This window comes from Notechis scutatus, chromosome 1, assembly GCF_049901735.1.
Source record: "Notechis scutatus isolate UNSWTSFEM ecotype Mainland chromosome 1, rNotScu1.2, whole genome shotgun sequence".
NCBI classification, from domain to species: Eukaryota; Metazoa; Chordata; class Lepidosauria; order Squamata; family Elapidae; genus Notechis; species Notechis scutatus.
In genome coordinates, this window is record NC_142009.1 from 104,058,868 (window position 1) to 104,077,172 (window position 18,305).

General features: G+C 35.6%; 1 protein-coding gene across 9 annotated transcripts in view; it reads left to right on the forward strand.

The window, feature by feature from the left end:
- FYN (FYN proto-oncogene, Src family tyrosine kinase) overlaps nucleotides 1-17,721 on the forward strand; it is a 137,459-nt gene extending 119,738 nt beyond the window's left edge. For 6 of the 9 annotated variants that reach the window (XM_087942117.1, XM_026666694.2, XM_087942127.1 and 3 more), the window contains 6 exons: nucleotides 3,778-3,942; nucleotides 5,968-6,147; nucleotides 9,412-9,488; nucleotides 9,581-9,734; nucleotides 15,691-15,822; nucleotides 16,169-17,721. In XM_087942117.1, coding sequence (XP_087798243.1) covers nucleotides 3,778-3,942; nucleotides 5,968-6,147; nucleotides 9,412-9,488; nucleotides 9,581-9,734; nucleotides 15,691-15,822; nucleotides 16,169-16,377 — 917 coding nt within the window. In that variant the 3' untranslated portion in view covers nucleotides 16,378-17,721. Of the gene's footprint in view, nucleotides 1-3,777; nucleotides 3,943-4,347; nucleotides 4,504-5,967; nucleotides 6,148-9,411; nucleotides 9,489-9,580; nucleotides 9,735-15,690; nucleotides 15,823-16,168 lie in introns of all 9 variants that reach the window. The other 3 variants (XM_026666695.2, XM_087942155.1, XM_087942162.1) reach the window with 2 other exon arrangements.
- The last annotated feature ends 584 nt before the right edge of the window (nucleotides 17,722-18,305 follow it).

The window sequence follows — 18,305 nt, forward strand, 5'->3', positions numbered from 1 at the left end:
CTGCCAACAAAATACAAATGCTAGACTGCTAACAACATGAAGCAGCTGTGTTGACTCCAAGTTTAACTCAGACACAATTAAAATCACTAACTTAAATCTATAAAACTGCACCAAATGTAAACCTGATAACTGTCATAATCTTTGCTGAAATGTTTTCTTTGGATTGACCAGGCAAGAAATAAAAGCTTCATTGATTGTGAAGTCCAGATTATATACTGCATTTTCTTGGTGCCAAGTCTGAATTCTTTTTGATATCAGATGAAAACTTTTCTATTTGTCTATATCTTTTAGATTTCAATTAAATAATCTTCAAGAATTGGGATTTATAGATGATGATTTATTTGCTGCTGACTTTTTATGTAAAAGTTGAATACTGCCAACTTTTTATGTAAACCACACTATAAAATGAATGATCAGAATGAAAATATTGGAAATAGATATGCAAACTATTTGCATCTAAGACTCCCTTCAAGGGATTCCTATGCTTGCGTTGGTTTTTTGCCTCTGTCGTTTACTCTAGCTGACTTCCTCCCTGTATCTTCCTTTAAATGAAGAAAACCTAGTCTTCCTTCTCCAAATGTTCACCAGTTTCAGTGAATCTATACATATTAGTCCCTGCAATAGTTTGGAATATCAGAAATAGAGCAGCTATTCTTAAAACAGCAGGCTGAGTGTCAGGAATTATTCTTATGCTGTGGCAAGAGAAGCATTAGGCAGTGTAACAGTAGGATCTCCATATATTAACCAAACCCAGGACTGAAATAGCAGTTGGATGTATATAGTATACATCCTTCCAGAACTTGCCAATCAAATCTGCATTTCATTTCCTTAGTTCAGCTGCATTTGCAATATATAGCTACAGAACAAACTTGAAAGTACTGTCTCCTTAAGTCAAGATATACACTATTTTTTCCACTTTGCGGAAATAACTGTCTGATATCAGTATATTCCTGAACTTAACAGTGACTGGCACTCTGCCTTTTCCTAGAGTTTTTAAACAAATACTTTAAAGATTTCAGGGCTTCTTGTTTTTGATGGATGTTCAATATTCCCCTCTTTTTAAAAGAAATATCAAAATGTAGAAAAGGGTAAATTTATTCCTAAAGAGTCAATTGAGTAAATTTTATTTTAAGTGTTAAACATTCCTGATTTAAAACTTAATTTCTGCTTCTGATATCCATGTGCACACATGTGTAACCATGATACCCATGTATAACCCATGTGACCAAACTCCACCCTTCATTTTTGCATAGTACCTACGTAGCAACATTTAACATCTAAAGTTTCATACTAATGTGAAAAAGTACATGCTATTGAATCTTTTTCTTTTTTTAACATATTTCAACATATAGGTATATGATCTTTATTTCAATAATATTGATAGAGGAAGGGGATATAACAAATACATAGATTATTTACATTTTGTAGTCCATTGTGTAATTTAAATAAACATAATTGCTAATTGTATATAATTATATATACAATATATAATTGTATATACGATTGTATAATAGTATATAAACAACATCATGAGAGAGGCTTTGGGAGAAACCAATTTTATTTAAACCTCATTTAAATGCTTTTTGTTGTTGAAGTTTGATTGCTATGCCTAAATCAAAAGTGCTCTGAGGCATTCAGAAAGAAGATTATATATATGTCAATGGATTTGGGAAGGAATATTAAAAGATTCTCTAACAATTGGACATCAATCATACTACTCTCTGGAAGATCATCTACAATGGAGAAGATTTCCAACAACTGCCAACTTGGCCAGGGCAGGCCAGCAACCTGAGAGCAGAATACACAAGGTTGATAGTAGTCTCTAAGAACCCTAACATTTCATCTTAGGACATACAGATAGCTCTCCCCAGTGTGCAAGAATCTACTATTAGAAAGAACCTGCACAAATTAAATCTATCTGGGAGGTATGCTGGAGGAAAACCTTTGCTACCCAAAGACACAAAAGGGCAAATCTAAATTTGGCACCTAGGCAAAGAATGAGATTTATGGAACATGTACTCTGGATAGCTAAGGCAGAAATAGAGATATTTGGTCATAATGCCAAAAGTCATGTTTGGTGGAAGCCAAAGAGAACATTCACCGGGGGGGGGGAACCTGATACCATCTATAAAGCATGGTGGTGAAAATGTTAGGGTTTGGGGCTGCTTTGCTTTATCAGGGCCTGGGCAACTCACTGTTCTAGAATTCACTATAAATTCTTCCTCGTACAGAGGTTGAAAATGTGGGGCCATCTATCAGAAGACTGATGCTCAGCCAAAAGCCAGTGACCCTAAAACACTGAAGTAACTTCACCAAGGAAGGGCTGAAAAAAAAGAAGTGGAGGGTTCTGGAATGGCCTGGATCTAAATCCCACTGAGATGACATGGGGTGACTCAAGCTGTTCACGCAAGAAATCCCGCAAACATTTCACAGATGAAAAAATTCTGTATGGAAGATTAGGAAAAAAAATCCCCTCAGTTGATGTCAGAGTCTGGCAGACAGTTATAAGAAAAGCTGTATTTGAGATTATTTTTACTTTTTCCACAGAAGGGAATGGCATATTTATTAATTTTTTTAGTGAATAAATGATCACAAAGTCAGTTTTTCATAGCTGTTTCAGTTACATTTCCTTCCTATACTGTGTAATAAAGATAAAATATTTATATGCCCATATATGTTTGAAAAGGGGGAGACTTTACATGGAGTGTACTGAATTTTTTTCACATGATTGTATACGTTTCCCATTTCTTCTCAAGTCTAAGATCCAATTAACCTTAAAATACAACCAAATTAATACTGGTGCTCCTGTTAACAGTGGTAATAGAGAAGAATAGAGGAATAGAAAGGAATAGAAATATAATGGAGAGAAAAGAAGAGAGGTTGGAATAGGTCATGCCAACATTTGAATGCCCTTCCAATCAATTAAGAAAGAAACAGTAACCCAGAGTAAAGTTGAATGAGACCAGTGATTTCTGTTAAAGAGTCATTCTTATTAACACCTGATGTTTTGGGGAAGCTGTGAAAAAGACTAAGATAGATGCAAAGCAGAAATCAGGATTAGGCTTAAGAATCTTGTCTCATCTTTTTACATTTTGTAACCATCTCAGTCTCCTATTCAAGCTAAGCAAAAGAAAGCAGCATGGCATCTAAAATACAGAGGTCTCAGAATTAACGGAAGTACAAATTTTAGGGATTTATTTATTTATTAAATTGTTATGTCACACATCTCCCCTATAAGGTGACTCTGGGTGGTTTACAAATTATAAAACAAGTAGAAAAATAATTAAAATGTTAAGACATTAAAACAGAGGTCTCCCAACGTGGCAATTTTAAGACTTGTGGACTTCAACTCCCAGAATTCTCCAGCCAGCGTTGAAGTCCACAAGTCTTAAAGTTGCCAAGTTTGGGGGGCCCTGCATTAAAACTACACAGATTTAAGATTTTAAAACTATGCCAAAGCCAGAACTAAGATATGGATGGGACGGGGATGAGATCTTATTATCCTGTCAGCCACCTCCAGTGTTGAGTGCCCCCTTTGGGGTCCCAGGCCAACCAGCAAAGCCAAGTTTTCATAGTCTTCCAAAAGGATGGAAGCAGTTCTCACCTCCAGTGGTATGCAGGATGATTAATCTTCAAGCTTATTTTAGAATGCTACTAACAAGACATTTTAACTTGTTTACTAGCACTATTTTTGTTTGTTTTTTCTTCTGTGCTTGCTATGTTTGTTTGATGTTTGTTACTCTTTTCTTTCCCTGTGCTTTACTTCTCCTTCATCAGAGAGAGCTGCGGGTCTTTGCTGCCGCTTAGTAGTCCCTTGTCATAAAGGAATGCCAAGGCTCACTGACCTGTCTGTCAAAACCAAAGATGTCTGGGAAATTCCACGAGAATCACTACAGTTGATCAAGAGACTGGGAAATGGGCAGTTTGGGGAAGTATGGATGGGTATGCTGAGAAAATATTTTAACTTATTTAGTCAGCCCCCAGCTATTGGGGACAGGTACGGAAGATGGAAGGTGGAAGCAAAAGTAATAGGGATCAGCAACGGGAAGAACAGATGTCTTCCATTACTTAGCTCCTCTCTGAAAAACTTATCATTTTAAAAAAAATGATAAAAAGACAAGTGATGCAATGGGGTTAGTTGCTAGCTTTAGCAAGCTGCCTTCAGTTTTCAAATATACTAATCAGATAGTGTAGCTATGGAAATATTTATTGTGAGTCTGCTGTCTAGAATCAAAACTGTTACTGAATGATAACTAATGAGGGAACAAAGCACCTTCCATCTTTCCCTGTGCATGCAATTACTCTATGAATTATAAGTATTTCTTTTATTAATTTCCTTTTCTGTAGAGAAAGCTGATGGTTTATGTTTTAACTTAACTGTGATTGCATCGAATTATACTCCACAAACTGTCGGATTGGCTAAGGATGCATGGGAAGTTGCACGAGATTCATTGTTTCTGGAAAAGAAGCTGGGTCAGGGCTGTTTCGCTGAAGTGTGGAGTGGTAAGGCAGCGAAAACTGTTCTGGTTTGGGATGGATACTTAAAGCCATCAGGAAAGAAGTCAATTTCAGACAAGAAAGGCATTATGAACACAAATTCCAGTGAACTAATATTGTCACCTAAGAGTAACATTTGATAAGGCCCTTGAGTGGAGAATGCTAGGCTTATTTTTCTAGTCCATACAAGCACAGAAAGAAAACATATGTTGTCTTCTGTGTTATATTGTAAAAAAAAAATGCATTGTTGATTCTAGAACTGGAGATTTCCAGTTCTCAAGTTCTACCGTTATTTATATAGTCCAAGATCCCATTATTGTGTGCTGGTTCATTTCTTGGAGCTCTTGTTAGCAGTTATGAGACCAGATAAAATGTCTAGTAATTAGGGATGCAAATCCTTTTGATATAGTAATCAAGATTTAATCTCAAACATGGATTTTTTTACTTTATAGCAAAAAAGCTATCTGCATATAATTATTGGGACAGTCTTTTGCTAGTTACTAATAAATAGCTGAGCCACATGGCTATAGCTTTCTTTTAGTATGCAAATTGTTAACTCTATAGCATATGTGAAAACGAATTCATTATATTAGTTAACATTTGTCTAGCTTTCAATCTTTTTTTCCTCCCTCAAAAATAAAAGTTCCTAGTTTTGGAATATTAACAAAAAATAGTTCCATAGATGATTATGAAATAAAACAATTCTGAGCTGTAGACAGATCAAATCACATTTTTAGCTGATATGTGAATTTTTTTATTCATTAGCATCCTCATAATTTCTAGAGGAGAATTAATTTGGACAAGAGTCCATGGAATCCTTACCTTCATGTTTTACTATTATTTATATTGTAAAGAATACTATGTTGTATGTTGCTTTGGCCCTATGTGCAGTCTTTCTCCAGTAGAAAGAGGTTTGTTTATGACTTTAAAAAAAGGATAGCAATTTTAGCAGAAGAATATTTATCAATACATTTCAGCCCAATAAATTTGTTCAATAATTTGGAATCTTCTAATGAACTTGAATTCATCCCCCCCACCACATCCCCAGGAGCTTGGTGCTGTGCTTTGTGAAATGCATTTGCCTCAAGTACCTTGTTCTACTAGATCACCCAATAAACTAAGTCATTAAGATAGGTTTTTCATGTTTGTACTCATCCCTCTTTCGACTGTAGAGGATGAACCTAACTTGAAGTAGTTGGATCACCAATTTTCTGCAACTGCATTAGTGTTCACTGCTTCTTATATGTATGGATTAATCTTTCCAACTCATTTTTGGTATCACAGCAGCCTTCCCTAACTTGGTGCTCTTCAGATCTGTGCCTTAAGGATGCTGACAGTTGAAAAGCAATGCATTTGGAGGACAATCAGATTGGGAAAGGCTGCTTTAATATCTGCAAATAGCATTCTGTAGTTTAGCTCTCAGTCAGGAATGTGTAAAATTTATTTAGTCATCTATCCATCTGTTAATAGGTACTTGGAATGGGAATACTAAAGTGGCAATAAAGACATTGAAGCCTGGCACTATGTCCCCAGAATCATTCCTGGAAGAAGCCCAGATCATGAAAAAGCTAAAGCATGACAAACTGGTCCAACTTTATGCTGTGGTATCAGAAGAACCCATCTACATTGTCACAGAATATATGGGTAAAGGTAAGATAAGAAGCATGTGTACTTAATAGATTGCAGAATGCAAATTAAACTCTGCTATTAAGCCTACCTTGTATTTAATTAATTATACAATGTTTATACCAATTGACTCTTGGCAGTTTTCAGTAAAACATAAAATAAATAGTAATGCATAAATAAAAACCCAATCCCTCAAATCACTGCAATATAATTAAACTATGTAGAGAAAGCATGTAGGGTGTGGCTTCTAGAATTCTTTCTCTTTTAAAATGTAATTGATGAACTAACAGAGTGACATAAAATGGTTTTGCAGCATGCAAAAATTGCCACATGCTATAATTTCATTTCATTCATTCATTTCATTCTTATCTATAATTATACCCTTTTCTTATCTAGACTCTTACCATCAAACCCATAAAATCTTTGAAAGTAGCATATATGTTTCTGTGTCAGAATATAACAAGCAGATAATTTTTTGACAAAATGTCCTATGTTAATTATAATAATAAGATAATAAGGCATTAGAAAATGCCACGTTGCCTCTAGAATTCATTCCAACTCTTAAGAGCCATTGCAGTGTAATAGTTATAATGAGTAGGAAGAGGGAATATAAGGGTTAGAATATTGATAAGGTAAATAAAGGTAAGGAATAAAGAACTAAAATTTCCTTGTAATACTAGAAAGATCTCCCCAACCACACAAAAAGTTTTACTGCCACCAAACAATTAAAACTTCCTCTCTCTCCTCAAGCCCTTGCCATTTTAGTTGCTTACTGAAAGACAAAATCTATTTGAGCTACAATATCCAAAAACTGGTTTAGTCCTTTCTGAAATCCTTTCACTTGTATCTTTTTTCTTGTGCCTCATTCTGAGTAAAAATCTAGCAGAGATTTTGTATGTTTTACATCCCAATTTTAAATTGTTGAAAAGAAAATATACTTTCTTTTATGCATTTAAATTGTATCTTCACATTAGTGATTCAGTGTTCTGTATCATTTAAGATCACTCTGAACGTTTAAAGCAATTTTTATTTTTGTTTTTAGTGTTTTTTATATTTTGAGTGACCAGGTATTCAAAATATTAATTCATTTTTGTAAATATGAATGGTTCTATTATGATTCAAAACATTAAAGTTTGTGTGAGTAAAAGGAATGAATCTTCCCTCATATATTACTTCGGAATTTATATTGGACAAGAACCTTAATTAAATGTTCATATATTCCTTTGCCTGTTGTATTCAAATTTTCAAATACCCATGGTTTGAACTTCAAAAATTGGCATCGTCTCTTTGACTGGAATCACAAAGATTTGAGAGGGCTGAATGGAATCTAGAATCTAATCCATAGACACTAAAAATGACATTTTTGGAAATTATTAGCATGATCTAGATAGAATAGTTAAGGCCTTTCCAAACAGTACCAGAATTTCCCAGTTATTTTATATTTCAGTATTTTTTGAGACTATTCATAATAATTTTATTTTTTATTTCCTTCAGTTTTTTTATGGCTTTATGATTACCTTTCACATAAATATTTCAAGATGGTCAGTTTTCTTCTTTTCCATTCTTCTGATCCTATTTGACAATTCATACCAGTCTGTTACCACAATACCTTAAAATGTTTATATATTATTGCATCTTACTCTCCCTTATTGATTTTCACATCCTAAAGTAATTATATTCTGGTTTCATGAATTTGCTGAGCTCAGCATTGCTGTGTGATCAAGCTACTTTCTCCCTCTAGAAATGCTTAAGTAAGCATTCTGAACTCTTTAAATATATTATCTACACAAAAATTCTGTGCAGATGATAAAGTAGTGGGAAGAGTTCCTTTTAATAATTTACCCATGACTGGGCACTGGTGTTTCTTTAAATAATAATGTAGAATGCTTCGTTTGTCCTAATAAGGATTCATCTTTGTTGTGTTGGCCAAATTGATATTACAGAATGTACATTTTTTTTCAGCTGTTACTTACTTCACACAAATCAGTTTTCCAGGAACTTTATCACTTCTGTTCTGCATTGTAGAGAATTATTTTTGTTTGGGGTAGAATAACTATATTGAGAGGGGGAGGACCTGAATCCAAAGCTATGTGGGACTTAAGCCTTAACACCATTATCTAATGGTGCTTTAGATAAAGGGTAGCATTTTCTGCTCTTTCCAATATTCAATAGTGAATCCCTTAAGTGATTCCTTAAGTGAGAAATTGCAACAGTGTTTTTGGCAGATCATCAAGAGGCAAAATTTCCCTGTTGTATGCAATGGGGAGGGAGTAGCAAAGGAGAGAACGAGATAGATGGACTGGTTAAAGGTGCCAAGCTAGTAAATAGAAAGCAGTGGATTCCGTTCTTTCTTGCATCCAGCTGAGTGACTTGGGCTATCTCAGCCTTAAGAAGAAAGTAATGAAAAAGCTACTTCCAAAAATGTTGCCAAGAAAACTTCAGGGAATTTCCAGACAGTTGCCAGAAGTTAAGAATGATTACGAGATACCCCCTGCCCTCAAAAGCAGAGGGTGGGTTGCTTTTGAAAGTGTATTCAGCTTTAATCACCAAAACCAACACTCCCTCATCTCTTTAACACACATTCTTAGAACTTCAGGCATCACCCATATCACTATATCATTTCTGCACTTCCTGGAATCTATTGCTAGTCCCAAAACAAATAAAAAAGTTTGCCCCACTATCAAATATGTTCCTACCTCTGAAGTAGGATGATATATTAAATCTGCTGCAGCTGTTGATCGTTTGCTGAAATATTTTGGCTACACAGGGAAGATGGAATCACTTAAAATTGCCTCTGGGTTAAACCCTAGAATTCAGTAGGATGAATGTTATATTAACCTGACATTTTTTATGACTTGTGTGATTTTAATCTTTGAAGGCATATGCAATTTATAAATAAGTAAACATGTAGTACATGTTTTCAGAGTTACAATCCATAAAATTATTATGATGGTAAATGATTGCTGATTTTAAAACTTTGAATTATATTTGTATATGGAGAATGGCTAAAGAATTATTAATACAACATTGGAAAAACAAGTCTATACCTCATACATTTAATTTGTCATCATATGAATAAGAGATTTGGGCAAAACAAAAAACAAGGAGAAATGGTTTGGAGTTTCTTTGATCATGGAATATATTTCCAGCTTTCCCTTAATCCACATTGCTTGGGAGGAGTAAATTTCTAATTTTTATTATTATATTAACACTGTTTATGAATGTAATTTTCAACTATTTTGAGACAATCAAACATTATTTAACAACCTATTTTTATTTGTATTGCAGGAAGCTTGCTAGATTTCCTAAAAGATGGTGAAGGAAGAGCTCTGAAATTGCCAAATCTGGTAGACATGGCAGCACAGGTAAATATGAATATGTCATTAATTCAAGGTATGCATGTGAAAGCAAGTTGCATTTATTAATTAGTGTATGTCATGTATTGTGAATTAAACAGGTTGCTGCAGGTATGGCTTATATAGAGCGAATGAATTACATACACAGAGATCTGCGTTCTGCAAACATCCTGGTGGGGAATGGTCTAATATGCAAAATTGCTGATTTTGGATTAGCAAGATTAATTGAAGACAATGAATACACAGCCAGACAAGGTAGGATGCGTGGCAAATATAACCATTGTTATATTTGTGAATATTATGTGCAGAAAGACATGCCCTCAAAGTGGGTGGCTTTCTGTTGCATACTTGTTTTAAATGTAATTTGCATTTAATTTTTGAGATAAAAATTGTAATTGCCAAGTCCACTGGATAGGAAAGGTATATATCATTATTTTATTTATGACCTCTTTGGCAAATTTGGAAATAGTAGTAGTCTTCAGCAAGAGTGATTGCAATTAGAACAGCTTTATAACCCCAAACATTTAAAACAAATAACTCCAAACATTTAAGCAACAGAAATAATTTATTACCAACTTTCTTGGTCAGTAGTTTCTGTGAATGGTGTGTGTGTATGTGTGTGTGTGTGTGTTTAGTAACTTTCCCCTTAAAAAAATGTCTAGTGCCATATTGAAAATATCTTGGAATACATGTTCTATCATAGTGACTTCACTTTTTGTGATAAACATGAGGAATCCTAATTATTTGTACTATTAAACACTAGGTCTTCATAGGTTGTTGGCCAATTATGGTCTCCACAAATGGAACTAAGTGATTTCCTATTAAAATAAATTTAAAATACATTTATTGTGTTCTAGCAAATTCACCCATACAGCATGTAATAGGAAATCTTTTCATAGTGAAAACTATAATCAGTTTGAAAAAAATTATCTAAGTATATTAGAGAAAATCATAGGTACATTTTTAGTTTTCATATAATATAGACCACATTTAAAAATTAAGAGTTTCTCTAAATATGTTCTTTATATTCAAAATATAGCAATCAAATGCTTTTCTGTCTATGGAGATTCTCAGTCATCCAGGTCATGGTTGTCCCAAAGGTGCTTTTTCAAGAGGCAACTGGACTTTCTGAAGAAGCTTCTTGGATGAGAAGCAAAACCCCTTCAAAGAAAAACCAGAAAGTCCAGTTGCCTCTTGAAAAAGCATCTTTGGGACAAATGCTTTTCTGCTGCTCTTGGTATCTTAATTCTTAGAGGCTCTGGCATGCATTCTCCCACCCACCCCACTTCCATGATCTTGTCACATAGATTTTCCACTGGGGTATAGCTAGAGGACTGATTGTTTATCTAACTAGCTAGTGTTCCTGTAGGGTTTTAACATGCAGGAACTGAACACTGGCTGGAAAAATGTGATACAAGCTGGCAGTAGCTTCTAGAGACAGGATGTACTCACCCCTATGAAGACCTGAAGGCTGAATTTCAAAAACAGAATTTTCTTTTTCTTACAGTATTGTGTACTTGACATTAATTGGGCTGACTTCCTGCCTCTTCCATCCCCCAAAAGCTTTCTTGAATCCCTGAAGACATGACTAAAGGAAGCAGATGGTGTTAAGATACCCATCCCCAGTTAATTTGCAGATCATAGAATTCTGAGTTTAGTCTGATTCTTTTTGTATTGATTTCTAACAGCTATGCTGACTATAGGTGAGAGCCAATAGGATGATCAACATTATTTTCCATAAATCATAAGCAAGAGATGGATGTACATTGGCCAATAAAAAGTAATTTGTGAAAATTCTATCTCCAGTACCGCTGCCTCATCCCAGATTTGGAAACCATAAATAAGTGATCAAGTCATGTTAGAATATTTCTAGATGTTTCCTAGAAAGGCTAAAAGGTTATACAGATGGGACTGAAAGTGTTAAAGTATTGAAAGGCTATATGTTTGTACACTGCTCAAAAAAATAAAGGGAACACTTAAACAACACAATGTAACTCCAAGTCAGTCACACTTCTGTGAAATCAAACTGTCCACTTAGGTAGCAACACTGATTGACAATCAATTTCACATGCTGTTGTGCAAATGGAATAGACAACAGGTGGAAAGCATAGGCAGTTAGCAAGACATCCCCAATAAAGGAGTGGTTCTGCAGGTGGTGACCACAGACCATTTCTTAATTCCTATGCTTTCTGGCTGATGGTTTGGTCACGTTTGAATGCTGGCGGTGCTTTCAGTCTAGTGGTAGCATGAGACGGAGTCTACAACCCACACAAGTGGCTCAGGTAATGCAGCTCATCCAGGATGGCACATCAAATGCGAGGTGTGGCAAGAAGGTTTGCTGTGTCTGTCAGTGTAGTGTCCAGAGCATGGAGGCGCTACCAGGAGACAGGCCAGTACATCAGGAGACATGGAGGAGGCCGTAGGAGGGCAACAACCCAGCATCAGGACCACTACTTCTACCTTTGTGCAAGGAGGGACAGGAGGAGCACTGCCAGAGCCCTGCAAAGTGACCTCCAGTGGGCCACAAATGTGCATGTGGCTGCTCAAACAGTCAGAAACAGACTCCATGAGGGTGGTATGAGGGCCCAATGTCCACAGGTGGGGATTGTGCTTACAGCCCAACACCGTGCAGGACATTTGGCATTTGCCAGAGAACACCAAGATTGGCAAATTCGCCACTGGCACCCTGTGCTCTTCACAGATGAAAACAGGTTCACACTGAGCACATGTGACACGTGACAAGGTCTGGAGACGCCGTGGAGAACATTCTGCTGCCTGCAACATCCTCCAGCATGACCGGTTTGGCAGTGGGTCAGTAATGGTGTGGGGTGGCATTTCTTTAGGGGGCCGCACAGCCCTCCATGTGCTCGCCAGAGGTAGCCTGACTGCCATTAGGTACCAAGATGAGATCCTCAGACCCCTTGTGAGACCATATGCTGGTGTGGTTGGCCCTGGGTTCCTCCTAATGCACGACAGTGCTAGACCTCATGTGGCTGGAGTGTGTCAGCAGTTCCTGCAAGATGAAGGCATTGATGCTATGGACTGGCCCGCCCGTTCCCTAGACCTGAATCCAATTGAGCACATCTGGGACATCATGTCTCACTCCATCCACCAATGTCACGTTGCACCACAGACTGTCCAGGAGTTGGGGAATGCTTTAATCCAGGTGTGGGAGGAGATCCCTCAGGAGACCATCCACCACCTCATCAGGAGCATGCCCAGGCATTGTAGGAAGGTCATACAGGCACGTGGGGGCCACACACACTACTGAGCCTCATTTTGACTTGTTTTAAGGACATTACATCAAAGTTGGATCAGCCTATAGTGTTTTTTTCCACTTTAATTTTGACTGTAACTCCAAAAACAGACCTCCATGGGTTGCTAAATTTGACTTCCATTGATAATTTTTGTGTGATTTTGTTGTCAGCACATTGAACTATGTAATGAATAAAGTATTTAATGAGAATGTTTCATTCATTTAGATCTAGGATGTCTTATTTTTGTGTTCCCTTTATTTTTTTGAGCAGTGTATAATACAAAATGGTTAATGGAATTTTCAGTGAGTGCAGAAATAGCTGGAGTTAGCTAAAATAGTGGGAACATTGGATATATTCTGAGGATCTGCTGTGTGTTAGGGCTTTGAATTTATTTGTGTTAATTTAAGCTATGTACAAATTGTCGTTTTTGGGGAATATTACAAACAGGTTTCTCCTAACACTTTTATAGTTATAACACAGTTACAGTAACTTTGATAATGACAAACATAAAGGAGGAGATACTTAGGTTTTTTTGTCCTGTGTGTGAAATGGCAAATTGGTAAATATTGTTTGATAAAAGACTTGGTATAAATGGAAAAAATGTTTTCTCAATTGCTTATTTGGATAATCTCTATATGTATTACTTGCTTTTTGCTAATATAGCTGTAGGGACAGATATGGTTTTGTAGTAATTTCAGTTAAAGCCAAACGGCTGATAATTGAAAGAACCCTGCGTAATAAGAATGTACAAAGCATTTTGAATTCAAAATGGCTGTTTTGACAAATGAAATAAACCACTATGTACATAAAACAGGTTTTAAGCAGTTTTGAAATATAAAGCATTTTAGAAAAGTTTCATGATCAAGAGAACTTTGCTTCAAGCTTCCAAAATGTTCCGAGTACAGGTAATCCTCAACTTTCAACCACAATTAGAACCAGAATGTTAGTCATTGAGCAAAGTGGTCATTAAGCAAGATGCCGACATGACTGGTTCACGCAAGACCACCAACCTGGCACTACTGGTTGCAGTTGTTAAGCAGCTATCTAGGTCATTAAGCAGACAGAACTAAAGAGAGCTGCTTATTAAGTTCAACTCCCTATATGCATGGAAGGGAATTTCTTTGAAGCACTGAAGGAACAAAACTAGGATCTTCAGATTCTGAGCTCCATTTCAACTCAATGGAAGACTTTCCCTTCTGTTGACTTTCTCGGGGAGGCAACCGGTCATAAATGGAAACTATAAACAGCCAAGCACCCAGATCATGTAACGGTGATGGTGAGGTGGTGGTGCAACATTTTGCAATGGCCAGAAGTGTGTTATAGGCTGTAAAGCACCCGTTTTGTAGTTGTCATAATCTGGACAATAGTTTCACATCCAAGATAAACCATTTTTAATTTGAAAAGAAATGTGCTTTGTCAAATTGTTTCAAATTTGAAACAATACAAATTCAAACAGCTTTACAGATCATTTTACCTAGGAATTGTATGAATCTTTGTATTCATTCTTCGGGGAAAAATGGTAACTGTTGTGATCAAGTTCTGAAAGATATAAGAAGCTTACATAAAAACTTATTTTTTAAATTGCTAACTGTATCATGCTCTTTCTAAATGTCTTATGATTCTAGATGTAAATTGGATACATTTTACTCTTGATAATGATGTGTTTTCCCAGATATTGGAACTGCAGATCAGCTAAGCCAACAGACATGTATCTTTGATATGTGAATAGTTTGTAATATTGAATCATATCAGTCACTGGTACCTCCTGAATTTTAAGTGAGCATTTTATTCAAGTGTTCCAGCAGATAATAATGTTGTTGTTTTTATCAAAATTAATTAGTTTCCTACTCCCAGGTGTATCAACATTTTTCTTTCCTCTTTCAATTCATCATTTATATTTGACACAAAGCTAAATTCTCTAACAGAGTAGAAACCCAGGTCTAACTGGATTGACTCACTTAAAACAAAGTGATACTTATTACTTTGCTGACCACAATTCATCAAAATAATAATAATCTGCAAGAAATATTATCTGCCTGCAAACAACAACTGGCAGTACCACAAAAAGACCAAGTAATAGAAAATGAAGATGCTAAAATGCTCTGATGCTTTAGAATTCAAACAGACAAGCATCTGCCACACAACACCTTGGACTTAACAATTAGCAATAAAGCCAAATGTCTGGATAGTGGGCATTGCAGTACCTTAAGATGGCAGAATAGAAGAGAAAGAATTGGAGAAGACAAAATACAAAGATCCTGCAAATGAAGTAGAGAGATTGTGGCAAAAGAGTGTGCAGACCCCTAACTTCTGGGGCACCATTGAATACCATTGCCATTGACACAATCACCACCAGTCAATTGCAAAAGGCAGCTTTATTTGGAACACTTTACACCTTTAACAGCATCAAACAATAGTATCTGCATATCCCAAGGAAAGGCAATAAAATCCAGGCCAAATCCAGGCCAAACATCTGGCTGACTGTGCAACCAGCCATAATAAAGATTTAGAGCTATATCAAAACACCTCAGATTCTAACCAAATCACAGTTGGAATGTAATGGGGCTGTCAACTTAATCTACAGGAAAACAATTAGAATGCTTAAGTAATTGAGCAGTTAGGTCTTAGAACATGAATATGGTTTCCATGAATACAAATGCACTATTTGAAAGTTCTGCCTTTCATTTATTTGAAAACACAATTTATTTGAGAAATATAGAAACAGAAAGGTTAGCATTGTGCTCCAAAAATTCAGACTTCAGTGTCGGATAAAAAGGTTTGAATTATGTTTCGAATGGAATCATTTATTAAAATACGCGACAAAGGTTTCACAAGAAGAATGCAGTTAATAACTTTTTTGATATTTATTTATTTATTTTTTCATACTCCTATATAGGTTTATTAGCCATTAATTCACAACGAAAGGCTTACTGATGATTTCTGTGTTCTCTCAGGTGCAAAATTTCCTATCAAGTGGACTGCTCCAGAAGCTGCATTATATGGAAGATTTACAATAAAGTCTGATGTTTGGTCCTTTGGGATATTACTAACAGAATTAGTAACAAAAGGGAGAGTACCATATCCAGGTAAGAGAAAAATAGGAATTAAAGAAAAGAAAACCGAAGTGAAATCAAGCACTTTAACTGATAGATCCAAATAAGTGATAAGTTCATGATATTTTGCATGAAAAATGCTACCTTTGTCTATTTCAGGATTCAGTCAGGAAACATTGATCATGTAAAATCAATTACATAGAGCACACATGATATATCAGTGGTTGTTAGGGGTGCCTGTCCAATAAGACATTCATAATAAACATTTGGGGAAAATATATTTTCCAAATAAATAACTCACATTCAGATAAAAATTATATTGCAACCCTACTCAAGACTATATGTTTTACATCTCTTAAACATGGTTTATATTTCCTAGGTATGAATAATCGTGAAGTCCTAGAACAGGTAGAAAGAGGATACAGAATGCCATGTCCTCAAGATTGCCCCATATCTCTACATGAGCTCATGATCCATTGCTGGAAAAAAGACCCAGAAGAGCGGCCAACTTTTGAGTACTTACAGGGTTTCCTGGAAGACTACTTTACGGCAACTGAACCCCAATACCAACCAGGTGATAACCTGTAATTTGCGGGGCTGCGCAAACCAGTTACCAGGTGTTACATTTGCAATTGACATAGGTTGAATGGTTCAAGGCTGTATCTTAGAGCACCAAATATACTGAAGCCAGAAGATGAGAACTTCTAAAACTATGTGTCCTAAAAATCTGAATTTCTCCGAACAGAAAGGTGAACACGTGGGGGGTTTTTTTCTTAATCAAAGACTTTGAAACTACATTGTTTTAATGTTATGTAAACTGCAAAATCTTTGTTCACTGTAAATAATAATTCAGTGCCAATAATTTATCCTAGTGCTTTCCTTTTTTAAAACAAAATGCAGAATTATGTGATTTTAACTAGTTTTCTCCTGATTCAACGAAAGTATTATTTTCCAGAAGTGGCCTCTTTTTGTCTACATTTTTTCATATTCTAACAAAATAAAATCAGGACCAGTGTTTGGAGGTTTGTTTTGTTTCTTTTATATATAGAAATATGTAATATATATACATACCTGTATATATAGTCCACAGGTGCTATAGCTAAAGGAAATTCATTTCAGAAACAGATTCCATAATGCTAAAGCACCCAGAAAGACTTCCCTGGGGACATTGAACACTGGTGATGATTCTAAAACCGGTGACTGAATATTTGGCTTTTGCCCAGCATGACTTTTTAAATTGGATTGCACTTTTTGGTTTTACTATATAACTGTAGGTTGTTCTAAGTTTTGATCTTTCAAAACTCATGTACAACATTTCAACAACATTTGCCAAGTGTGTAGTTTGATTTTGGGATCAGAATTAAAACAGACTTAATTAATGAAAAGTACCCCTGCCTGGACCAGAAGGTTGAAACTGCAAGTGCTTTTGTGTATCAAAATATGTAAACTGAATTTTCTGATTTTTTTAAAAAATAATAAACATTGTAATCCCATGCAATAGTCTCAACCTCATAGCCTTTTAGTCATATCAAGATGCTTTTTCATTCATCAAACTCAGCTAGAATATCTTTTCTGTGTACCATTTTCCATCATTATATAGGTGTTTTAAATGTCCTGTACTGCTAATGAAATTATTTTCAATATGTCTGCAAGTGTTTCGGTAGAATTACTATGCACTTCTTTTCTGGGAAATGAGAGCAGTGGGATGCACAAAAATATTACTTCTTCAATTGTGTCTATCAACCTTGAATTCTTTCCTTCTTTCTTTCTAACCAAAAAGAAACAAAAACCCCAATCCTTTCGACTTATAAGTTTTTAAAAAAATAATGCTATGATCTTAATTACATTTTGTTATTGTTTTATTTGCAAGTTTGTTTTTTAAATGTTTAACTGTCTTAATTTAGTAATTAAAAAAACCATTGTACATTTGGATTTTCGTTGATTTGTTTGAATTACAGGCAAAGGTAGATTTTGTGGTAGAGGAAGCACCTCTTTGGTTATTTGGCTCTTGGGCATGGTTATTCCTAGACACTGGTGTGATTTAACTAGATTCCAACTTCAGAGGATGTTCGAACATTGTTTTCTCTGTTATTATTCCAGAATGACATCTGTAATATTAATCTGTATGTTTTCATGAGATGGACTGGGGGCGTTGGATAGAATTCTGTGTAAGAGTGCATTTTGTACAACAATTAACCTTGGAATTCCCCCTAAAAATAGTTGAAGCAAACCAATGATAAAATAAGATAAAGTACTCATAGGAGCAATCATGCAAATCAGTGCTTCTCAAGCATTATATCAAGCATCAGTTGGCCTTTCAGAGTATCACTAGGGGTCACTGGATCTTCAAAAATGCAAAGAAAGGTCTCCATTTGACAACACTGCTATCAATCAGCCTTCATTTTAAAAAACAAATGCTTTCATGTAGTCTTCCATTGTTACCTTTTTGGCAGAAAAAGATATAATTTTTCTCTCTCAGAATTTCTGTGATGTTATAGTATAGATTATATCTTACA